This window comes from Spermophilus citellus (genome assembly GCF_964194105.1).
Source record: "Spermophilus citellus genome assembly, chromosome: 7".
Classification (NCBI taxonomy): domain Eukaryota; kingdom Metazoa; phylum Chordata; class Mammalia; order Rodentia; family Sciuridae; genus Spermophilus; species Spermophilus citellus.
Window position 1 is genome coordinate 106,709,858 of NC_138188.1, and position 26,950 is coordinate 106,736,807.

The 26,950-nt window shown below is 36.6% G+C and overlaps 1 protein-coding gene across 1 annotated transcript in view; it reads right to left on the bottom strand.

Moving 5' to 3' along the window:
* KPNA1 (karyopherin subunit alpha 1) overlaps positions 1-23,366 on the bottom strand; it is a 62,335-nt gene extending 38,969 nt beyond the window's left edge. The window contains exons 1-2 of the mRNA XM_081301165.1: positions 23,161-23,366; positions 9,497-9,630 (exon numbers count right to left, since the gene is read on the bottom strand). Coding sequence (XP_081157291.1) covers positions 9,497-9,625 — 129 coding nt within the window. The 5' untranslated portion in view covers positions 9,626-9,630; positions 23,161-23,366. The remainder of the gene's footprint in view (positions 1-9,496; positions 9,631-23,160) is intronic.
* Between the last annotated feature and the right edge of the window lie 3,584 nt (positions 23,367-26,950).

Here is a 26,950-nt window from a genome sequence, read left to right on the forward strand (position 1 = left end):
TCAAGACTTTCGTAAATACTTAATTCTCCATGAAGTAAAGAGTTTTCCTAGAGTGGCTGGTGGGACCAGGAACTATTCCCAGCCCAATATAAGCACCGGGCACTATATCCTTTCCAACAGCATTTTCTTTAACCTTGGGTAGTTTTCTCAGTCACACATGCTGACCAGTATACTCTACTGAATACTTGAGGAAACACCTTGAAGATCTCCAAGCTTCTATATACAAGTCTTCTTTTCTGACACTCCGTCCCATGCCTTGGACTTCTCATATTCTAAACTCTATCTCAACATACATAGGCTATAGAACTGTTGTTTCATGTATTTTAACTGTTGATTCTTTGTTACTTGAGGTAAGAAGGTAAATGGAAGCTCTGCTTACCCATTTTAGCCAAAAGCAGAAGTCCTTATAGTATCCTTTCCGATACTCAAAATACCCCCCCCCCTTTTTTTGGCCTAAGAAGCCTGTTCAAGTTAACTCCTGACTCTTTTGATATAATTTCAGTAATCTCAGATAACTTCTTTATGTTATATAAAAATTACAGTTCATCTTGAGTATTCCCTATTTTTGATTAGAAATAAGTTATTTTTTTTTTCAAAGAGTCTGGTTCTTTTGGGAAATACTAACTATTTCTGAATACTAAGTCTTAGGATTGCTGGAATGCTCCCTACTAAATGTAATTCACTATTTCTAGGCTCTTTCAGGACAGAGCTGGTGTTTTCTTAAAAAAAAATGACTTTCTAGTGTTATTACCAATTCATATCTAGTTAACCTCTTTGATTTACATATAAATTATACATACACAAACATAGTTTATACATACATACATATATACAGTTTCATGATAATTGTCAATTTTATGATGGCTAAAAGCAATTTTGAAGATTTGTTTACAATTACTTTGGTTCTTAGGATATACATCAATACAGATAGTTAAATCAAATTCATAGAGTTTAAAAACATATTTGAAAATGCTTCTCTGGCCAGACATAGTGGTACATGCCTGTAATCCCAGCAATCTGGGAGGCTGAAGTAGGAGGATCCTAAGTTCAAACCCAGCTTCCACAACTGAAAGAGTCTCTGTCTCAAAATAAAAAAGAAAAAGGACTGGGGGTGTCACCCAATGGTCAGCACTCCTAGGCTCAATCCATGGTACAGAAAAAAAAAAAAAAAAAAAAAACACAACTCTCTAAGTGGCTTTGCCACAAGCATGACATTTAGTTAAGATCATTTGTTTCAACAACCCAATCAATAAATGGGCTAAGGAGCTGAAATGACACTTCTCAGAAAAAGATACACAATCAATGAATATATAAAAAAAAAGGTTTAACATCTTTAGTAATTAGAGAAATACAAACCAAACTACTCTGAGATTTCATCTCATGCCAGTCAGAATGGCAGTTATCAAGAATACAAATACCAATAAGTGTTGGCGAGGATGTGGGGGAAAGGCACACTCATACATTGCTGGTGGGACTGCAAATTGGTGTAACCACTCTAGAAAGCAGTATGAAGATTCCTTAGAAACCTTGGAATGGAACCACCATTTGACCCAACTATCCCACTCCTTGGTCTATATCCAAAGGACTTAAAATCAGCATACTATAGTAATGCAGCCACATCAATGTTTGAGGCAGCTCAATTTACAATAGCTAAACTGTGGAAGCAACCTACATGCCCTTCAATAGATGAATGAATAAAGAAACTGTGATATATATATATATATATATATATATATATGTGTGTGTGTGTGTGTGTGTGTGTGTATATGTATATATGTATGTATATTCTATACACACACACAATGGAATATTACTCAGTGTTAAAAGAGAATAAAATTATGGCATTTACAGATAAATGGATGGAGCTGGAGAATATCAGGCTAAGCGAAGTAAGCCAAACACAAAAAACCAAAGGCCAAATGTTCTCTCTGATAAGTGGATGCTGACCTATAATGGGGAGGGGGATGTCATGGGAAAATTGGAGGAACTTTGATTGGGCAAAGGGGAGAGAGGAAGGGGGAAGGGAGGAGAAGGTCATGGGGGCAGGAACAATGGTGGAAAGAGATGAACATTATTACCCTAGGTGTATGTATGACTACACATATGGTGCGACACTACATCGTGTACAGACAAATGAAAAGTTGTGCTGCAATTGTGTACAATTAATCAAAATGCATTCTGCTGTCATATTAAAATCAAGAATACAAATACCAATTAAGTGTTGGCGAGGATTTAGGGGAAAAAAAAAAGATGTACTCAGTGGCAGTGCACTTGCCTAGCATGCCTAAGGCACTGGGTTCGATCCTCAGCACCACATAAAAATAAACAAATAAAATAAAGGCATTCTGTCCATCTAAACTACCAAAAAAATTTAAAAAATAAAAAAAGATAAATTGTTTCCTTACTTTTTTTTATTGTTTATATGAATTTCTCCCCTCATTTTTATTTAGTTTACGATTATTTAAAGTACACAATTCCAGGACTAGGATGGTAGCTCAGTGGTAGAGCACTCAACAAGCACATGTGAGGCACTGGGTTCAATCCTCAGTACCACATAAAAATAAAATAAAGCTATTGTACCCATCTACAACTAATATTATATATATATATATTATATATATATTATATATATAATACATAAATAAAACACATGATCCCAAAATCATATTTAATCACTAAAAATTTTATCTACTGACATTATAAATATTTAGACAGTGTCTTTAGTATAATATTACAACTGGTCATGAAAAATACAATTGCTGGTCTGATAACTGACTTGGAACAGCAAAGCTAAGTCAACAGCATTCAAAACTACTGGAGGAAAAGTCTATTACAGAAAATACAATAAAATGTTTTGTTTTTAAAACACAATTACTTTCAAGATATCTTAAATGATACTAATGCAATGATAGAAACTCTAGTAGCAGTTTCAAAACAGCAGGAAGAACAATGAAAAAAGCTGACCAATATGCAGTTACTTCTATTACCTAAAAGAAGCACGAACAAAAACTGGTTTTCATGGGGGCTGAGATTGTGGCTCGGCAGTAGAACACTCGCCTAACACGTGCAAGGCTCTGGGTTTGAGGCTCAGCACCACATACATACATACATACATATATAAAGTTCCTAAAAAACTAGTTTGATGAAAGTTAAGAATGAGGTTAAGGGGTTGGGGATGTAACTCACTGGCAGAATGCTTGCCTACCGTTGAGAAGCCCTGGGTTCAATCCCTAACATCACAAAACAAAACAAGCACAAAAGAAGAAAGAAGTGTATGGCATATTCAATTTGAAAAAACAATTCATGAAGCAATAGAATGCTGGGGGAAAATGCAAGTTATGCAACTGTTCGAGTGAAAAGTTCCCAGCATCATGAGTAAATGTAAAAACCATTATAATAAAATAATTCTGTAAGTGAATTGGGGTCATACAGAATCAGAGATGTATTACTAGTCTCCAAAAGGTACGACTGATTTCACTTAATAGTCAGTACTAATAAGGAGTGAGCTAAGTACTCCAAACATTGTTTTGACCATCAATATTAAATATGCTTTCTTTCTAATACTTCCCTGCAAAATGAACACAAGATTTGTGCCACAAGGAGTCACCAAATAACTTTCATTAGATCAACCTAATGCTACATAATCCTGTGGAAAGAGCATTAATCCAGATGCAAGAGGCTTTTGGTTCCACTAATCTACTATATAATCTTAGGCAAATCACTCAAACTCCAGAGTTTTGTTATACAGCAGATGATCTACATCTGTTAATAGAAATATAATGAAATTTTAAAAATTTTCTTGTTGCCACATTAAAAAAATTTTGATAATATTTAATTCACATGCCCAGAATATGGTTTCAATATGTTGTCAATTTGAAAAAGATACTTCATGGACTGGGGATGTGGCTCAAGCGGTAGTGTGCTTGCCTGGCATGCGCGGCGCTGGGTTTGATCCTCAGCACCACATACAAATAACGATGTTGTGTCCGCCGAAAACCAAAACATAAATATTTAAAAATTCTCTTTCTCTCGCTCTCTTTTAAAAAAAAAAAAGAAAAGATACTTCATATTCTTTCTTCCTACTGTATCTTCAAAACTCAAGTGTAATTTTTTTATTTACATGACATCTCAATCTGAATAAGCCACATATTAAATGCTCAATAGCCACCTGTGGGTAGTGGCTACCATACTAGCTTTCAAATTTCTCAGAGAAAACAAAACTAGGAGGAGACACATTCAGAATCTCAAAAGTTCCACAGAAGGGCTGGAGTTGTGGCTCAGTGGTACAGCGCTTGCCTAGTATGCATGAGGCACTGGGTTCCATCCCTGGCACCACACAAAAAAATATAAACAAATAAAATAAAGGTATTGTGTCCATCTACAACGAAAGAGAGAGAGAGAGAGAGAGAGAGAGAGAGAGAGAGAGAGAGAGAAAGTTCCACAGAACACAATTTGGACATTACTGGTGTAGATGATTTCAAAGGTTCCTTCACGTGACAAACAGTATTATTCTTTATGACCAAGGTCGTTTCCACTGAACTGCTGCAACCACAAGGGGAGATTAAAAGAAAAAAAAAAAAAACAAAAACTACGACAAATGTCAGTAATGAATCCTTCCCTTTTCAATTTTTTATAAAAATATTATATATTTCCCAGGATCACAGAGATTATCTAAAGACATTCACCTGGATTGAATTTCATCCAATAAAATCTAAATTTTTCATTTGTGGCTCACAAGCTCAATCTACACATAAATATCATTAAAAAAGGAAACAATAACTCACCTTGAAGTTTGGCTGACAGAATTAATTCATAAAGTGTTTACCTGACATACATACAATACTCTATAGTTAACTATTATCATCCATACTTCAAAATTACTAAAATTAATCCAGTGCACTATTCTAGAACTGTACACTCTATTATTCACAACAATATATTATTCACATACAATTAAATAGATCATACAGCTCTATTATTTACAACAGAAGAATTAAAATAGATCACACAACTTTTCTTTTCTAAATCAATATAATTTTCATACCACTAGTAACAAAAAATAAAACAATCTGCCTTTCAGGATGAGTTATACAATTAAAAATAACAGTCCTTTCTATCTGCCTACCCTCAGAAACACCACCCTGTAATCATAAGACAAAAACCATAAATTACTCTTATTTATTGAAATCAGAAGACACGTGTAACCCCTAACCATATCTATGACAATAAAAGGCAGGCTTAGAAAAGACATGAGTCACTATAATGGGAGATCAAACCTAAAAAGTCTATGGAGGAATTACTGTTGAGAAGTCCATAAACCACACAAAGCTCTGGAAAGACTCAGAACTGAAAAAAAATTTAGTCCAAAAATCTGAAGAAAGCCAAACTAGTTTAATAAAGGAGTGGGGGGAGGATATTCCAAGAAAAAGAAAGTACAAAAAAGAAAATGTAACCACAGTGTACTACTTAGCTGTGAATAACACATACATAATGAAATATTACTGTACTAGGAGAATAGAAAAATTGAAAGTTATATAAGAACTTAAATCTTCAACTACCACAAAAGAACATCAATAGATAATACTTCAAATTGAAAAAGTTATACAGTAATATACACATATTATTTAGAAATTTAACAGTTGAAGACACATTGAACACTGAAGAGAGCTGACAGTGGCTTATTTGAGAAAGCAAGCAGAAAAATTATTTCAAGTATTTCCAAGTATTTTAGCATTACTGGGCTTTTTCAACTTGGTACACAAAGTATTCCAAGTAAAAATGGTTTTTTTTTTGGAAAAAAAATCATGATTTGCATACACTTATGTACAGACAACAGGTTGCCTAGTCTGTCAAATAATTAATGGGAAATACTGGCTATCCAGAGTTTATCATCTTGGTTATTCCAGAAGATATTTCTTCTAACTCTTAATATCAAGAAAGCCTCCATTCTTCATCATTGTTTTTTTATGAACTTTTTAGCAACACTTGTGTTACCCACTGACACTGAGCCAGCAAGTCTAAGTAGCTCAAAAACTTTTATTAGTAAACACAAAGTGTTCTTTCTGTATGTGAAGAATTACAAGTTACCACCAGGGCATGATAGCTGTAATCCCAGCTACTCAGGAGGCTGAATGAGGTAGGAGGAATGCCAAGTTTAGACCAGCCTGGGCAACTTAGCAAGACACTGTTTTAAAATAAAAAATAAAAAGGAGGGATTGAGGCTATAGCTCAGTGGCAGAGCGCTTGCCTAGCATATGTGAGACATTGGGTTCAATCCTTAACATCACATAAAAAGCTAAACAAGTAAAAGCATGCTGTCCATCTACAACTATAAAATCTTTAAAAAAAATAAAATAAAATGAAAAGGGGCTAGAAATAATAGTTCAGTGGTTCAATCCCTAGAACTGTAGAAAAAGAGAAAGTAAGAGCTCAATTAGAAATGCATTAATAAACAGTAAAATGCTCTACCAAAAATAAACTTTAGTTTGGTCTGTCATTGCCAATTGCACAAAGATCATTTATACAGTGCTGCTGGATAACAAATATTAAGTTCTTATATACTGAAGGGATAGCCCTAAAAGCTGGATATCTTTTGTATATTTGGCAGCATCCACTCCTATATTACTCTCAAATCTAACTGCTCAGTTGGTGTAAGCCAGTTACTTTTTCAGATAGATGACAAAGCAATTGTGCAAAGATAAACAGTCCCTGAATGAATTTGTGTTTTCCTGATGTTTACTATTTTAGAAATTAGGCGTGAAGTAAGTACTGTTTTGGTATTGGGAAGCCTGTTTACTCTTACTAGTTCTGGCCATACAAGTTAGTATATGTGAAATGACAAAATTAAAATTTTATAGAGCAGTCTCCAGAAACTAATAAAAGCCCTATTGCAATTTCTGATCTCATACAATAAATATGGTAAACTTCCAATAAAAAATTGTTTTAGTCAGATGTATGAAGGTCATACTTGCCACCTGATATACTAAGTACTTTGAGCATCTACCTTCAGGCAATTAATATGAAAATTTTATTTTTAATGTAAATTTTATAAGCGTTTAATTGTATGAACTAGCAATTGCCAAGAAGAAACAAAATAAAACACTGTGTTAATGATAGAGTACAACTACCACAACTTCAAATGGCTTTATACTAAAGACAATCCCTATGTGTGAGATTATATTCAGATCAGTACCTGTGTTCACCTGCATATATGCATACATTCACATTTATATAGGTGAATATAAGTATATAACAATACGTTTTTTTATTTCAAAGAAAAGGAACTTTACCACAAAAACAGAATCTACTAAATTAATCCAAACAAAAGGATAATAAATCCACCATCAATCAGACAGATGCAGAGAGGCAATAAGAATCCAAAAGAAACCCTTTTATGAATAGTTACTGTCAATGATGATAAGATAGAATTTATAACTTTATTCACTATACTCAATATAAAGTCTTTCATAATATTACAAAATACCCTTATCAATAATGATGATGATAATGCTAACAATAAAGTGCTTGATTCAAACATCTACAACCCTAACAAATAAAAAACTGAGACTGTAATGTACTCTTCGATTTCACCTAAATTATCTAGAGCCGTGCTTCTCAAGAGTATGTGTTGGGGCTGAGATGGCAGCTCAGCAGCAGAACACCTGCCTTGCATGTGCGAGGCCCTGGATTCCATCCGCAGCACCACATGAGTATTTCACTGTAACTGCAAAATATTTATGACAGATTATCTTATTTTTCAGGTATGAGGGGTTCTCACTCATTTATATGCCTTCACCTTTATGAAGTTTTTATAATGTGGGGGTCAAAAGGTCCTTCAAGACTCAAAAGTCTATTCTTAGCAAAAGAAAAAAAATAGTCACCTAAGCTTTAGGCCTTTAAATGTCTGTTGAAAGTGATAGACCGGGCTGGGGTTATGGCTCAGCTGTTGAGCGCTCGCCTAGCACACGTGAGGCCCTGGATTTGATCCTCAGCACCACATAAAAATAAAGATATTGTGTCCAATAAAAAATAAATATTAAAAGAAAAAGAAAGTGATGAACCATTTGTCCTAAGCATTTGTGTGTGTGTGTTGAGTTTTGTAGGTGAACACAATACCTTTATGTTTTATTTTTATGTGGTGCTGAGGATCAAACCCAGTGCTTACACATGCTAGGCGAGCACTCCATCACTTGAGCCACAACCCCAGCCTAGTCCGAAGCACTTTTAAAGATACAGTGAGGCTAAGTCCCAATGCTCTTATAAGATGTTCTCAGGTTAAAAATGATTTAAAAAAAGGAAAAAAATTTAAAAACCCAATGTCATAAATGTTCTTATGAATAATACAGAAATCATTCAGGAATAAAAAGATACATTCCCTGAAATTTTACTTTAAAACTAAAGGAATATAAAGGTAAACAAATAGGAAGCAGGTATGGTGTGGCTAGGGATATAGCTCTATTTTTTTTTTAATTAGCTACACATGACAGTACAATGATCTTGACACTTCATGCATTTGAATCAAATGGGGTATAATTTCTCATTTTTCTGATTGTACAGGTTGCAGAATCACATTGGTCATACAGTCACGGATATACATAATGTCTATTTTATTCTGCTGCCCTTCCTAAACCCCCTTCCCCTCCCCTCCCATCACTTCTCTCTACCCAGTCTAATGGGACATATTAGATTTTTTTTTTCCTCACAACATCATACATGTATTCTGTATAACGATGAGGGTCTCCTTCCATCTCCCGTGCAATTCCCCTTCTCCCTCCTTTTCCCTCCCATCTCTCTTCCCTATTTAGTGGTAATCTTCTTCTCATGTTCTTCCTCCCTATCCCATTTTGAGTCACCCCCCTTATATCAGAAAAGACATTCAGCATTTGTTTTTTTAGGGATTGGCTAACTTCACTTAGCATAATCTGCTCTAATGCCATCTATTTCCCTGCAAATGCCATGATCTTGTTATTTTTTAGTGCTGAGTAATATTCCATTGTGTATAAATGCCACATTTTGGGGGGATATAGCTCTACTGGTAGAGTGCTTGTCTGGCATGCACAAGGCCCTGAGTTCAACCACAGCATCACCCCCCCCCCCCAAAAAAAGGCAGCAGCAGGTACGGGTTTATAAGCTTCATTATCTCTTTATTTTTGTATTATGTTTATAAATTTTCAAATTAAAGTTTATAACAAGAAGCAATGTTTTTTGGTCATTTGAGAAACAATCCATGTACAAAATCTTAAGAAGGAAACATTAATTTATGAAAAAATATAGGCCAAAATATTAAATAGTAGTTATACTGAGAAAATAGGAAACAGAGAGATTGACCCACTTTTTTATCCATTTTTCAGTACCTTCTCTTCCCTATCCTCAAAATATGTTGATTTTATAGAAGGGGAAGGGAAACTTTTATTAAACATTAAAATAAAAATGGGAGTGAGATTTCCTTCTTAATATGGAACATTAAGTTCTTTATAAGAAATAAACAAGAACTTACCTGCTCTTCTCTTTTCTGCTTGCGTAACTGTAGTCCTTCTTCCTCCCTCCTCCTGCGCATCTCATCAGGATTCAGAGACTTGTTCTTATAACTTTTCAGGCGAAAGTTCTCTTTTCCTGGGGTGGTCATGATTTCTACAAGTGTGGAGAGAGAGCAGCTGAGCTTACTGTTAACTATCATAAGCTTTGCTATTCCACAAGCTCAGTCTTAAACATATACATGCCTAAACTCACCCCAAAGAGACACCAGAAATGATTTGATTATTTTTAAAAGTTTTATTAAAATACATAATGCATCATTTTTTTGTTTTTTATTTTTGTTTTTGTTTTTTTACTGTATTCACAGCTGTGTGCAACCATCGCTGGAGTGAATTTCAGAGTACTTTCATCACCTTAAAAAGAACACTGTATCATTTAACTAACATTCCTATTTTGGACATATCATGTGATCACAATCATATAATATGCAATATTTTATGACTGGCTTCCTTCAATTAACTGATGAGAGGTAAGAGTCAAACTTCTTTTTTAAGTGACTATGCAGTTTCCCAACAATATCTGGCAAAACTATTTTCATTTACACTGTAGCATATATCAGTACTTCAGGCCTTTCTATGGCTCAAAAATACTGCATTCTATGTATATATCCAATTATATTTAATCATTGATCAACTGAGGGACATCTGAGCTATTTCTGCCTTTTGGCTATTATGAAAAATGTTTCTAGAAATGCTTGTAGATGAGTTTTCCCATATGCAAACTTTTATTTCTCATGCTATATACATAAGAATGGAAATGCTGAAGTATGTAATATGTTTATCAACTGAGGAACTATCCAACTGTTTCTCCAAAGTGGCTTTACCATTTTAAATTCCCATCAGCAGCATGAAGGTTGCAATTTCCCTACATCCTCGTTAACACTTTGCTATTGAGATTTTTAACCTAACCATTCTAGTGCATATGAAGCAATATTTCATTGTGGTGTTGGTATGCAATACCCTGAAGACTTAATGAAATACAGCATCTTTTCAAACTAATTATTTGCTAACTGTAATATCTCCAAATAAAATTTATTCAAATTCTTTTGTCCCTTTTTTAATTGGTTTATTTTTACTTTTGAGTTGTAAGAATTCTTTATCCATTTCAGATAACTGTCATTTGTAAATGTTCTTCTATTATATAGGTTATCTTTCCACTTTCCTAATGGTATCATTCCAAGCACAAAAGCTTTTAATTTTGAAGTCCAAATTAATCTTTTTCTTTTCTTGTCCATGCTTTTAGTGTCATAATATTAAGAATCAAGGGGCTGGGGATGTGGCTCAAGCGGTACCTCGCTCACCTGGCATGCGTGCGGCCCAGGTTCGGTCCTCAGCACCACATACAAACAAAGATGTTGTGTCTGCCGAAAAACTAAAAAACAAATATTAAAATTCTCTCTCTCTTTAAAAAAAAAAAAAAAAATCCTGGACCTTACTTATGTTGCCTTCTAAGAGTTTTATATGTTATTTTTTACATATAAGTCTGTAATCCATTTCAAGTTAGATTTCTACATGGTGAGAGATAAGAGTCAAACTTCTTTTTTAAGTGGCTCCGCAGTTTCCCAACAGTATTTGGTGAAGCTGTTCTTTCTTCATTGAATGGTCTTGGCAACTGCTATAGACTGAACATCTGTATACCTCCAAAATTCAACTGTATGTGAAATCCTAACTCCTGTTGTAATGGTGTTGGAAGGTGGGGCCAGTATGATTTGGTCATGATGATAGAACCCTCTTGAAAGGGATTATTGCCCTTGTAAAAGAGATCCCAGGGTGCTTGCTTGACTCTTCTGCCATGTGAAAATATCATCCATCTATGAATCAGGAAGCACGCTCTCACTAAATACAGAATCTCCCAGCATCTTGATCTTGGATTTCTTGGCCTCCAGAGTGTAAGAAATAAATTTCTGTTGCTTATGAGTCACCTGGTCTCTGGTATTTTGTTAAAACTGCTCAAAGAGAATATAATGACACTCTTGTTGATAACCAGTTGACCATCATTATATATATATATTTTTTCATGGTTTAACTTCTTAATACTCAATTCTATGCCATTGACCTATATGTTAATATGTGTTATCCTGGGCTGGGGATGTAGCTCAGTTGGAGAGTGCTTGCCTCACATGCACAAAGCCCTGGGTTCAATCCTCAGCAAAAACACACACACACACACACACACACACACACACACACACACACACACACACGGTGTTATCCTGTCAATTCCACCGTCTTGATTACTACTGCCGGATACTAAATTTTGAAATGAGAAAGAGTGATTCTTCCTACTGAAATTCTTTTTCAAGATTGTTTCAGTATTAAGAATTCCTAAATTCCACATGAATTTGAGAAATCAGTTTCTCCATTTCTATACAGAAGCCAACTGGGATTCTAATAGAACTGCACTGAATCTGTCAATTTGGGGAATATTGGCACTTTAGGCATGTTAAATTCCAACTCATTAAGATAGGATACTTTTCTATTTTGATCATCTTTAATTTCTTTCTACAAGTTTAGACTTGTTAAATTCATTCCTAAATATTTTATTTTTATGCCATCATAAATGGAATTTTATTTCATTTTCAGACTGTACATCGCAAGCCTATAGATCACAACTGATTTTTTACATATTAGTCTTATAGACTACAATTTTGCTATATGAGTGCTAACTTTTTAGTGGATATACAAGATCATGTCATGTGTAAGAGAACTTTACTTGGGGCTGGGGATGTGGCTCAAGCGGTAGCGCGCTCGCCTGGCATGCGTGCGGCCCGGGTTCGATCCTCAGCACCACATACCAACAAAGATGTTGTGTCCGCCGAGAACTAAAAAATAAATATCAAAAAAAAATTCTCTCTCTCTCTCCTCTCTCACTCTCTCTTAAAAAAAAAAAAAAAAAAAGAGAGAGAACTTTACTTCTTCCTTTCTGACCTTGATACTGTTTCTTCCTTTTTCTTAAATTTCTCTGGCTAGAAACCTCAGTACAAAATCAAATAGATGTGGAGAGAACAGATATCTTTGTCTTATACCAGATTATTACAAGCAAAGCAACCAGTATTTCATCAATAGGAATGACGGACTTTAGTCTTTTTGAGAAGTTCCCTTTTATTTCTAGTTGACTGTTTTTATCAGAAAAAGGTGATGGATTTTATCAAATGCTTTTTCCAGTGTCTACTGAGATGACAGCATTTTTTTTTTGTTTTACTATTACATTAATTGATTTTTTGATTTAAAATCAATCATATTTCTAGGATAAATTCCACTTAGTCATGATGTATAAACCTTTTTTATATGCTGTTGAATTCAGTTTGCTAGTATTCTGACAAGGACTTTTATGTTCATATTTGTAATATTGGTCTGTAGTTTTCTTGAAATGCCTTTCTCTGGCTATAGTATCAAAGTAATACAAGCTTCATAAAATGAGTTGGGAGGGGGCTGGAATTGTGGCTCAGCAGTAGAGCACTCGCCTAGCACAGACGGGACCCAGGTTCGATCCTCAGCACCACATAAAAATAAAGGCATTATGTTGTGTCCATCTACACCTTAAAAAATATATATATATTAAAAAAATGTTGGGAGGTGTTCCTTCATGTTCTGCTTTTTGGAAGAGTTTGTGAAGATTTAGTAATAATTCTTCTTTAAATGTTTAGTAGAATCCAGCAGTGAAATCAGATAGGCCTAGGCTTTTCTTTGTAGGTAGTTTTGTGATGCCTTCATAGTCTATTCCTTACTGAGACAGTTTTGATATACTAAAGTCATTTAATTTATTGGGATAAAATGGTTCAATTTCTTCATAATTCTTCTAATTTTTATAAGGTCACATATAATGTGTCCTTCTTCATATCTGATTTGTATAGTCCATCCCTCATCTGCAGCAGTTTTGCTTTCTGAGTATTCAGTTACCTGTGACCAATCATGGTCCAAAATTATTAAATAGAAAAATTATAGAAATAAACAATTCATAAGTTTTAAACTGCACATCATTCTAATTACTGATGTAATCTCACACCATTCTACTGTCTTGTCAGGAAGGTTAATAACCCCTATGTTCATCCAGTTTACCAATGCTATGTATGCTATCTAACCATTATTCACTTAGAGGCTATCTCAGCTGTCATACAACTGTTGCAGCTTGTATTCAGGGTTTAGTATACATGTGGTTTAAAACTTCCACTGACAGTATTAGAATGTACCATGCACAGATAATAAACTACTATCTTTCATTTGTGGTGTTGTTTCCTTAATGACTTTAGTTGTTATGATTCTACCTAGTTATTCTGATTACAGAAAGTAGGGTATTAACATCTCCTCAGTCTTATTATTGAATCATCTATCCCTTCATTTCTGCCCTTTTTTTTTTTTTTTTTTTTTTTTTTTGCTTTTCCCCCTCATTTTTCACTTCTGAATGTCCCAGCACCATTTCCAGAGGCTTTATACTATAATTTTCCTCAGTTTTACTTACTGGGGGTCAGAACAGAGCTCCTTATTTGTTATGCTGAAAATTGTAGGAACTTTGGGGGGGGTGCTAGGGATCAAACCCAACTTTGTCTGTCAATCCTACAGAGCTTTCAACTAATATAGTAACTAATTTTTAAACTATGGTTACTAATATCATAACTAATTTTTACAGACCCTAGACATGACTGACAATTTTATCTCCAATTTTCTTCTATGACAAACAATGCTATAACATATTTTTTGTGCATCTATGCATATTTGTGCAATTATAGCCATGAGTAAATTCTAACACTGACACCAAATGTATGTGCATTTACGGTTTTGAAACTGTCAAGCTATTCTTTAAAATGCTGCATGCTGTACCAGGGTAGGTACCTGTTCTCCCCATCACACACTAACAAAGAATTTACAAGTCAACTTTTACATATTCAACAACGTACACAAAAAAATACACTTCTCATGATGAAAATATTTTCATACTAATATTACTAAGTTGTCAAATGTCCTTTTCTTACAAGTTTTTCAAAGACTTCATGATGTATGATGACATCATCATCTGACATTCAATGGAATGTGCTTGTGTATGCCTGTGTTGCGTAATTTTGTTTTAATTTCGAACAAAATAAATGTTAAGAGATAACAACAACAACAAAAAAAAATCCAAGCAAAAGTTCTTTGGAATTTTCATTAAGAATAAAAAGAAATTCTAAAACCAAAGAATCTGAGAACCATTGGTCTAAATAATCTTTTGTCTTGTTAAGAAAAAAGAAAAAGTCCTTTGATTTTCAAACCACAGTCAATACAGAGATTAAGAAAATATTCTGTCTTCTTGATCCAGAATTAAATATGTATTTCCATTTTATCTCTTTTAATGCAACTAGATCCCTAAAGTATGGGGGTTTTCTTTTTAAAAATCATCAATTCTCATTTACATCAGCATTTGAAATTCAATATAAAAGAACCTGTTCTGTACAATGCAAAATATATCTGAAAGTGCAGGCTGAAGTTGGACTGACAAGAGCTTTGATGAAAAAGGAAGGAAATAAAATCTATATAAGAAAAAACAAATAGCATGTGAAAATTAATCTGACTTATCCTAAGCACACATTTCTGGGATATTATCACCTAAGTCATTAACATTTTAGGTTATTGTCAATAACTTTCAAAATACTTTGAGGACCCAGAAGACTTTAAAATAAAAACCATGATGTCCAATTTTCCTCTTCTTTTCTACAGAAGTAAAGCCAAAAATAGCAATAAATAAAACGATTTAAAAAAAAAAAAGTTCCTGATGTTAAAACTGAAATATATTGTTTTTTTCAAAAGAAGATTTTGTACTTTCTCCCTCATGTCCATTTAGTCAGTTATTAAACTTTGCTTATCTCATCCAAAATGATATTTATCTGTTCCTATCAATTTCCACTGCTATCAATCTGTTCTAGGTCATCCTATATACTTAGATAAATGTACCAGCTTTAAATGACTCTATCCAACCTCAGATTCTGTTTTTCAATTATCTTCCCCAAAGTTCTCAGGTTAACCTCAATACTTTTATCACTGTATTATTTCAATGTATAAGAACCTACATCTTTGCCACTTCTTAGATCAAGTTTGAACTTCTTTGTCCTATAAGATCACTTCATCTCAATTTAATGGTATTTCCATCCTCCACCAATCTATATCCCAAATACACCGACTATAGATTTTTTCTATTTTTATTATAATCAAGATATTATATATTCACAGTATGCTGAGTCAGCCTATACAGTCAGTAAATCTCAAACACACCCTAAATATTCTGAACATTTAATATCTGCAATAGTATTTGTGGATGAAAAGCTATCTATCTTAATTCCATTATACAAATTATATATCATTTTGTAGAAATATAAGATTAGCACTTAATATCAAAAACTAAAGCCAGGAGAAAGTAAAAAGTAAATGGTGGATTTATATATAAGCCATTTTAGAAGCTATAAAACTACTGGTCAAATTACATTTTACTAGCAAAGTGGAGAACTCTGAAAATAAAACACCTGCAAAGGCAGAGTCATTAAGAAACAAATGATTTACACCGCCCACCAGGCAGGTTGCTTCACAAACAGAAGATCCCCCAGATATTTCAGAGGGTAAAGTGAGGACTGGGGCTAAAAACTGAAGTCAGCTGAAAGTCTAAACAACCATCACATACTCAGATTTTTTCCCATATTCTTCATAGCCAGATAATCACTCTTCCCTAACCCCTCCAGATGTTGAGACAATTACTGCAAAGAAAATGAAAAGGAGAATTTAAAATGGTGTTCCAAGCAGGTCAGGGATACTCAGTGGTACAGTGCTGGCCTAGCATGCATAAAGCCCTGGGTTAAATCCCCAGGTCCCCAAAATTAATAAATACATACATAACATAAACTCAGTGAGGTACCACAATGAAAACAGGAGTATAGGGGCTGAGGATGTGGCTCAAGTGGTAGTGTGCTCGCCTGGCATGCGTGCGACCCAGGTTCGATTCTCAGCACCACAAACAAAGATGTTATGCCCGCCAAAAACTAAAAAATAAAGATTAAAAAATTCCCTCTCTCTGTCTCTCACTCTCTCTTTAAAAAAAAAAAAAAAAAAAAAGATGTTGTGTCGGCCAAAAACTAAAAAAAATAAATATTAAAATTCTCTTTCTCTCTCTCTTTAAAAAGAAAGAAAACAGGAGTATATGAACACAATTAAGAACTCCAGTTCCTTGGCCCCGAAACATGACAGATGCCTGTAATTCCAGCATCTCAGGAGGCTAAGGCAGGAGGATCGAGTTCAAAGCCAGCTTCAGCAACTTAGTGAGGCCCTAAGCAACTCATAAAACATAAAAATAGGAGCTGGGGATGTGGCTCAATTGTAAAGCACCCCTGGGTTCAATCCTTGTTGCTTAAAAAAAAAAAAAAAAATTTAAAAAAAAAAACTTTTTCTAAAAGGGTTTTCAAAATATGGCCGCCAAGTGTGTATCTTCCAGGCAAGAGACTAAAGGCTCTCTTTCTCAGGAAAACTGATCAGTCCAAGAGAAAAGACATCAGTGTGTCCTGCAAATGGCAACCAGTTAACCCTGTTCACCCTCAACAAGCCACACCTACAGAGAATACAATTCAGTTTTTGGCACAGCCATAAGATTACTGACATCTAGGGAAAGCCTCTACACAGAAAAAAGACAGCAATGGAATCACAGGAACTCAGAAGAAATAGAGCAATGAATAGAACAAAACAAAACAAAAAATAAAGTTGATCATTAACATTCACAAAAAAGATTATAGCATCTATGAAACAATATAGATAATATAAGAATGAGCTCTAAAAAACTTAAAATGTGGATAGAAATTAAAAATTCAACAGAGGACTAAAAACACGAAGGAAATCTCTTGGGAAACAAAAGAAAGACCTAAGGGATGATAATATACCAATAAGAAATAAAACAAAAATAAAAAGGACTAAGGAATGGAGAGGAAAGGAAAGAAAATCTAAATCACCTAAGAAGTCCAATATCCAAATAACACACATTCCAAAAAGACAGAACAAAAAGTTGAAAATGAAGAGATTATCAAAGAAACAATAAAAACTTTGAATATTCAATCAAAGACAAAATGAACAGAAAGATGACAAGCTTAGAGAAAATATTTTCCAAGTTTAAAATCAACAGACAAAGTTCCACAAGGAACTTCAACATACCAAAAACAGAAGAAACCCAAAATAAACAATCATCAAAAAGATGCTCAAAATTATAATTAAGAGAATGTAAATTGAAATACTTTATACCCATCAGACTAAAAAGATTAAAAAGATAAGACAAGCAGAGGCAAAGATGTCGGCAAACAAGAACCCTCCTGTACTACTGGTAGGCACATAAACTAATTGTCTCATTCTTTTTTTTTTTTTGAATTTTAATATTTATTTTTTTTAGTTTTTGGCAGACATAACATCTTTGTTTCAATGTGGTGCTGAGGATCGAACCCGAGCGGCACGCATGCCAGGCGAGAGCGCCACTGCTTGAGCCACATCCCCAACCCCTAATTGTCTCAGGCGAGAGCGCCACCGCTTGAGCCACATCCCCAGCCCCTAATTGTCTCATTCTATGCTGCAGGAATCACACTCCTGAGACTGTAAACCCAAAAAACTTTCCCACAGGTCCATAAAGATGTACAAGAAGGTATGTCACTGCAGAAAAGCAACTCAGGCATCAATTTATTAGGGAATGAAAAGTAAAATGTGGCAGATGAAATTCCATATTAGACACACTACATACACATACACAACCCCCCTCAACAGAAAGATCCTAAACAATGTCAAGTAAAAAAAGAAACAATTTCCCAAAGTAAAAGAACATGAATTCTCAGCTTGGAAGGGTCCACTGACTGCCCTTAAATAAAAAAGACTCACACTCAAGCACATTATCGTGGAATTTCAAGAATTAAAAAATAATATCCAAAAAGCTTATAGAGATTGGGAGACAACGAAGGTCACATACAAATGAAGAAGAATCGGACTGTCTTTGGACTTCAACAGCAACAATGAAAGAAAAGCAACGACTTCTAAACTTTGAATACAAATGAGTACTTTGAGTAGAAATTATTTTCAACATAGAATTTTATACCCAGCCAAATTACTGATCAAATGTGAAAGCAGAATAAAGATTTTTTTGTTCAAACTAACAACTCAAGAGTTCTTATTCCCACATATCATGCCTCAGAAAACTACTACATTTACTCTAAGGAAATGAATAAACCAAGGTGAGGAAGCATGAGAAACAGGAGATCTTATACAGGAGAAAGGAAAAGAGAATTTTAAGAATGATATAAAGAAACATCCCAGGATAACAACTGTGAAACACGCTCAAAAGGTAACGAGTCCAGACTGCATTAAAGAGGCCAAAGGGTTCCAGGATACCTGTCTCAGGAAATGAAACAAAAATAAAAGTATTAACTCCCAGGAAAAAGATGAGAGGAAATGATATCATAGTACCCAAGAAAGATTGTTGTGAATATTTACCTAGTTAAAAAGTTATAATACCGTAAACATTGATTATTGACTTAATAAACATCTGTGATAACTATATTGAGAAGAGGGGAGAGGCAGTGGGCGTGTGTTTGGGTGAGGTGGGTATTTATGAAACACCAAGGAATACACTTTGCTTAGAAGAAAATCAACAGATAAAGTTTAAAATTGTTGTATCAAGAAATATCAACAGGGGTTAGGGTAAAGCTCAGTGATGGAAAGAGCAAGTAAATGTGCCTATCATGCCCAAGGCCCTGGGTTCACTGATTAGCAGGAAGGTAGAGGGAGGAAGGGGAGGAAAGCACAGAGAAAGTGAGTTATAAATAACATAGGAGGAAACAGCTTAAGGATAGCATCTAAAGTGTAGAAGCTGCAACAAGGGACAGCAGCATTTTTCATACAGTACTCTAATTTTTTTTTTTTTTTTTTGGTACTGGGGATTGAATTCAGGAGCACTTGACCAATGAACCACATCCCCAGACCTATTTTGTGTTTTATTTAGAGATAGGATCTGACTCAGTTGCTTAGTGCCTCACTTTTTGCTAAGGCTGGCTTTGAACCCAAAATCCTCCTGTCTCAGCCTCCCAAGCCACTGGAATTATAGCCATGTGTCTCTGTGCCTGGCATACAGTACTCTAATTTTAAATTCCACTTTTTAAAATGGTGATAAAACAAGGAACTTGAACAATCTTTCAGTTAGTAAATCAGACCTTTACAGTGTCATTTCATGATGTTAAATTACTTCTATTTTTTTCTGATGGAAAAACTGAACTGCTAATAAAATCAAGTTTAATTATTGATGTGAACATAATACAAACAGCCCTATGTTTGAATCCCAACTCTACCACTTATTCTGAAGTAGGGCAAGTTACCTAATCATCCTGTCTATGTAACCACCTGTAGAGTGGTTTTGCAAGGTAATTAAGTGAAAGCATCTGTAGGGCTTGACCTATTAACAGACTTAGGTACTTTCTGTGAGTCTTTCTGTTCCCAGCTATAAACCCCCATTGTGACCCCAAGCTGCCTTGCTGGTCACAGAGGATAGAGACACACGGACAACTCAGCACATATCCCTCTTCATGCTGGAAAATCAATCATGATGAGTAAGCAGACTTATCTTTGTATATGAAGGGCAGTATTATTCTTGTTATATGAAAGAGATTATCCCCATTATCCACATTCTGGATTATTGCCTGCTCTCAAAAAATTGTCCCAATTAGTCTACACTAGGACAGAACCATTTTTTTCACTGAGGTCTCCTTTGTAGGGTCATTAACTTATTTAAAAACAAACTGTACATCCCATCAGTCTTCATCTTTGCTCTTTCAATGCACAACCTCAAAAATTTCTAAGGTAAGCCTATCTGGCCCCCAGCTGGCCTGGGGGTACCTCCTACTTACTGAAACAAGGAAAAAAAAAAAAAGCAGCCCAACACAGTTAACTGAACTGTTTACCATTCCCAATGTTTTCTTCCATTAATACAGATAAATTCATAATCCCTACAAAGTACAAAGATATCTTAAAACAAAGAGTATTAGAAGACTGTCCTTATCACTAGGTCACCCATCTTTACTTGCATGACCAATCAAAATATCTTAATTGATTTTATATACAGTACTCATACACATTTCCAAAAGCACAGACATTATAAATCAGTAAGATTGTATCATTAATTCAACAAACACCCAGGGGATGAAAAAATAAGATATAATCCCACTCTCACATGTATGGAAAAAGAAAAAAGGACAAAACAATTGAGAGCAACAGAGAACAATGGCAACAAAGTCATTAGAAACAAATTAGAGCAATTCCAGATTATCTGGTATAAAATAAGGAAAATTACAAAAATTGAACACACAATGAGATTCCTGACAACCCAAGTGTAAAAAGAAACGGGCCAGCATACAAAACAAAAAATGGCCTAATGAAAGGCAGTCATTTATATAAAAAATAATAAAAATAAAAGCCTAGCCCTAGGGTCTTAAGAATTTGTCTCTGTTTTAGAAGGACAAATTTAAAAAAAAAATTATAAACAGTGCTGTGGATGGCAATAAAGAAAAATTTTTTTCAGGACCCCCTTTGGTATGTATCGATTCTAGATAAGATGCCTAACACTATATCTTAGGAAGTAAATAAGCTTACATAAGACCTTAGAAAAAATAAAACAAAAGTATACTGCTTTCAGGTGATACATTTATTTCTGTCACTTAGTTTATTCTAGTTGTCCTCATGGCTTCAGGTTCCATGCACCCTGGGGTGTGAGGGTCCATCAAGCCTTAGGGCCTCAGATATACTATGGAAGTACTCTACCACTGAGCTACAGCCCCTTCTGGATTTTTGTTTTTTAAAACAATTTTTTTTCACAATACCTTTATTCTATTTATTTTATGTGGTGCTGAGGATCAAATCCAGGGCTTCATACATGCTAGATAAGTACTCTACCACTGAGCTATAGCCCCAGTCCCACTTCTGGATTTTTATGAATATATATTTTGTTCCCCTAGGATTATAAGATCCTCAAAACTTATGTTGTCTATTTCCATTTGAACTTTCTTTGTTCTTTGTAAAGAGCTTTTTTACAGTTTCTGCTCAATTATAATGACTGATAAGGTATCATGCAGACAACATTCGAATTATTTATTAGTTTTCCCTGTGACATTATAAATTCCATGAGGACATGGCCAGTGTGTCTGGATCATGGCTGTATCCCAAGTTTCAGGTAAATGATCACTCCATAAGCATTCACTGGATGAATGAATTAAATAAAGCAAGTAAAACCAAGAAATAACAAAAGAAAGAAGAAATAATTATTAAAACAGTACACTCTGGGTTCTAGGGTCGGTTCCAACAAGAGCTGGATGACTTTACAGAAATTACTTCTTCTGTCAAATAGGAAAAATTAACAACTACTTCTAAGTTATTATAAATATTAAGTATTTAATATATATGTATTTAACACATTATTTGAAAAGGCGCTCAATAAATATTCTCTTACCTTCTCACTCCCTTAAAATCATATGTACATAAAACAGTCCCTTCCAAGAATAATTATTTCAGTAAAAATAAACTTTTCCTTGAAAAAAATAAATTTTAATATCTTCAATCTTTAAAACGGAGGTAAGAATAACTTGTGGATCACTTCCAAAGTAGGGAAGAACAAGTTAAGGAAAAACTATCAAGAATAAGCCTTAAAGTAACAAAAGGAGACAAAAATTACCTACTCATCTAATGCCAACAGAGATTTTGAAGAAATTGTTTAAGGAGGATGGAAAAGTGATTGTTTTTAAATAGTTTCAGAAGTATTTCATGAGTGTTTACCGAATCTGAGTTGAAGCCTGAAAAAAATCAATCATTTTGAAACTTCTCATTTAAAAGTGGAACAAGAAGCACTTCCATTCAACCATAAAACATCCTTTCATGACCTGCCTGACTCCAGTGAGCCTTCAGTTTTCTCCTCCCACTTCGAGCTTAATCTAATACTTGGCTGTTTCCTTTGCATCACTGCTTACACACGCTCGGCGCAGACTTAGTTCTGTCATTCCTATAATTACCACACCCCCGTCAGCCGCTCTGGGCCCAGGTTGTTATGACATCTGTAAACTGCAGCCGACGGTCTCCACCCCGCCCCCTACACCTCGGTCCAAACACCGGTCCGGGCTCTAACTTGTGAATTCCCCAGACTGTCCATTCCAGCGCGGTTAGGATTTTTACAAGCCACCCCTGCTGTTTCCTCCCTAAGAGCAGCACTAGCTCAGCGCGGCCCACTCCCGCCCCCCGCCCGCGCGCGCCGGGTCAAGCCGCGGCGTAGGCTCCGCGCTCGCCTCTTCTCCGCCCCGCTGCCTCGGCGCCCCGCAGTCCCCGGCACCGCTTCCACCCCGCCGCCCCGCCCCGCCTCGACCGGCGTTCCTGATGGCGATCACACCAGCGTTCCCCGCCCCCACCTTCCCTCCGCCGACCGTACGGCCGTTAGGACAGCCGGGGCCGTGACGCACGGACGCGCTGCGAGCGTCCGGGCCCAGGCACCCAAGCTCGAGCCACTGCCGGCGCCGGCCCTCGTCCGGGGGCCTCTCCAGGCTCACGCCGGAGACTACCCGGATCTGCCAGCGGGCGGGGGAGGGGCCGCGGCCGCGGGGGCACCCCCACTCACCGGCTCGAGGCAACCGATCCCGGTGCCACTGCTAGAGTGAGGCGCTCGCTCGCTCGCCCACGGTACCTCTCCCGCGCACAACCTCGAAGAGCCGGCCCGCGCCTCAGCAGTATTCAGGCCTCGCTTTCCGCCGCCGCGCACCGAGGAGCGAGACCAGCTCAGCCGGCGTGCGCAGTGCGCCTGCGTGCGGGGGCCGGCCTGCGCGCCTGCGCGCACCCCTCCGCCGCCCGCCGCAGAGCCTGCCGGGAAAAGTAGTCTTCCAACGGTCTTTCCCTAGCGGTTGCTAGAGGTTAGCGCCGGTTTAGTGAAGAGTTGGGGTCAGGGAAAGGGTCTGGCTTAGGTTTACAGTCCGTGGACAAGGGTGGGAAAGTGGTGTCTATAAACCTGTCTTTACTAAGCTCTCCCAAGGCTGGTCGATCCCCTTCACCTCCCTCACGTGGTAGTTACCTAATATAGTTCATGTTTATTAGATGAATGATGGATGGCGTGATTGAAGGCTGAGGGCTTATTTAAAAAGTGACGTCAGTGCCTCGTGTCCAAAGGGTTCACTTGCAGCCCGGTTGCAGGAAGCCTCTGGGTTTTTAATTCTTTCCATCCTCTTTGCCTGATACTTTTTAAGTAGTATCAGAAATCATTAAGAATTAATTTTTAACATATATATTTGTGTTACTCTCAATTAGTGCTTTCAAACGAAAATTTTGGTTCCATAATTATTACTATTAAATTTGATGGAATTGTTTTTTTGGGAGAAGCAAATGGAGTCGTGGCTTCAAAAAAAGCAAAACTAAAGCCAGCCAAGCAGAGGTGATGGGAAAGTCTCACAAATGGGGTAGTTTTACTGAATCACTTTAAAACACCAAGAAACAAGGTGAAAGAGATGGGGTAGATTAACGCATTTGTACGCGTAGGATCTCGATCTCGATATCTATCTCTCTCTCTCTCTCCCTTCCCCCTCTCTCCCTCTCTCCCCCTCCCTCTCTCTCCCCCTCCCTCTCTCTCCCCCTCCCTCTCTCTCCCCCTCCCTCTCTCTCTCCCCCTCCCTCCCTCTCTCCCCCTCCCTCCCTCTCTCCCCCTCCCTCCCTCCCTCTCTCCCCCTCCCTCTCTCCCCCTCCCTCCCTCTCTCCCCCTCCCTCCCTCTCTCCCCCTCCCTCCCTCTCTCCCCCTCCCTCCCTCTCTCCCCCTCCCTCCCTCTCTCCGCCTCCCTCCCTTGGGCCCTTCTCCCTCCCCAACCCCGCATGACCATTCCCCCACCCATGGTTCTAATAAACACACCATGGATTTTTTTTTTTTTTTTTTTAATCAGAGTTGAGTTTGAGAAAGGAGAAAGGGGGAAAAAAGTGTTCTATGAGAGAGGCCTAGAGGCAAGCATGCCTGCCACAGCTGTGCTCAGGACACATCACCCTATTCCAATCAGGAGCTAAGACTGATTTTTCAGAGCTGGACTTTACTCAGTTCACCTTTACTCCAAGGTAGGTTCCCAATCTAAGTCTCAGGTATTTACTAGGGCTTGTCCTCTTTGGCAGAGCCTCCTCAGTCCTGAGCAGTCAAAGGTGCTACTCAGTTTTTTAGCCACTGTTCTTAGAATCAGCAGTCAACCCAGGTTTGGAAAAGTGATGGAAAACAGGCTCACTTTTCATGGCACCCTTTTCTTGCACCACCAAATTCTTACTTCCTGGGTACTTCTTAAATGCATTCATGTTTTTCTATTTTCTCCAGTTGTTCTTAGTGGTGGCAGTGTTGGGCCAAAACAAGAAGGCCATTGCCCAAAGCATAATTCCTCTATATATTACCTTAATAGAAAATGTTATCATACCACATGTGGTGTTTTATAACTAGCTAGATTGTTTTTATATTTTGAAAAGTTTTTTAAATGTGGAACAATATGCTGAGCACATGCCTGTAATCCCAGCAGCTCAGGAGGCTGAGGCAGGAAGATCCTGAGTTCAAAGCCAGCCTTAGTAATGACGAGGTGCTAAGAAACTCAGTGAGATCCTGTCTCTAAATAAAATACAAAATAGGGCTGGGGATGTGGCTCAGTGGTCGAGTGCCCCTGAATTTAGTCTCCAGTACTCCCCCCTCAAAAAAAGTGTAGAACAATATTTTTATCATAGTGCTCTTATGAATATCCCTATACATCTACTACCTACAAGGAACCTGCTATATTCTCAAACACAACATATTTGATGTCTAAGATACCCCTCATGATTTCTGTCCCATAGTGTTGTCCTATGTAATTCCTACCTCTTGAATACGGATGGGACTTAGAATACAGCAAAGATGAAGGGATTGTACTATCATGGTGACATTTCATTATATATGAATTTGTCTTAGCAGTCTTCCTGCTAGCCTTGAAAAGGCAAGTTGTCATGTTGTCAACTGCTTATGGAAAAGGACACAGGGCAGGGTAGCAGGAAAGCACAGATAACTTGTAGGCCCTGAGTGTAATGGCCCTTAGCTGGGAGCCAGTAAGAAGCCAGGGTCCTTAAATAAAACACATGGAAATTAATTCTGCCAACACAACCTGAGAGAGTTTAGAAACAGATTCATCCCCAGTCAAGCCTCCAGATGGCCTTACACTTTATTGTAGCTTTGTTAGACCCTGAGCAGAGGAACTAAGCTGCACATGGACTCCTGGTCCACATAAACTAAAAAATAGTAAATGTGTTTTAAGCCACTAGGTTTATGGCAACTTGTTACACAGCAAAAGTAAACTAATATAATAAAATATTGCTGGATTATTTCATGAAGTGGTTGTACCAAGTTTTATGCTCCACAAACAGCATAAGATTCTCTTCTCTACACACCCTTGCTAACATTTGGAAATGCCTGACTTTTTAAAATGTTTGCCAACCTAATCGAGGTGGAAATTTAAAATAATATAAACTGTGTTGATATTATTACTTGAACGTAGAAATATGAAAAATAGGTATTTACTTGAAATCATATATTCTGTTACATGCTATTAAACAAAATAGCAATAGCACTAAAAGTGGCAAGAAGTAATAATTAATAGAAATACCAATTAAGTAAATAATAGGTGTGAGAAAATATGACAATATTTTTTATAATGTTTTTGTCCTCTGGTATAGCAATTTAATTCATTATTGCATATTTAAATTTTGTAGGCTATATTTTTCTATATTCTTTTTTTTAATATTTATTTTTTAGTTTTTTTGGTGGACACAACACCTTTATTTTATTTTATTTTTTTATGTGATGCTGAGGATCCAACCCAGCACCCTGCACATGCCTGGCGAGCGCACTACCGCTTGAGCCACATCCCCAGCCCTATATTATTTTTTTAGTTGTAGTTGGACATAATACCTTTATTTTATTTATTTATTTTTATGTGGTGCTGAGGATCGAACCCAGTGTCTTGCACATGCTAGGCGAGTGCTCTACTGCTGAGCCACAACCCCAGCCCCTCTATATTCTTAAGATATGTAAAATGTGAGGAATTTTTAAAATGATTTGCACAAATACTTTAAAAATTTTTTTTTGTAGTTGTAGATGGACAGAATGCCTTTATTTTATGCCTCACATATGCTAGGCAAGCGCTCTGCCAATGAACTACAGCCTCAGCCCAATGTGAGGATTTTTTAAAGAAGAAAGTAGCATGTAGCCAGGTATGGAGGTACATACCTGTAATCCCGGTTACTCCAGAGGCTTAATCAATAGGATCACAAGTTCAAGGCCAGCCTGGGCAATTTAGTGAAACCTGTCTCAAAATTTTTTAATAAGGGTTGAGAATGCACTAAGTTATAGAACACTCTCCTAGCATGCATGAGGC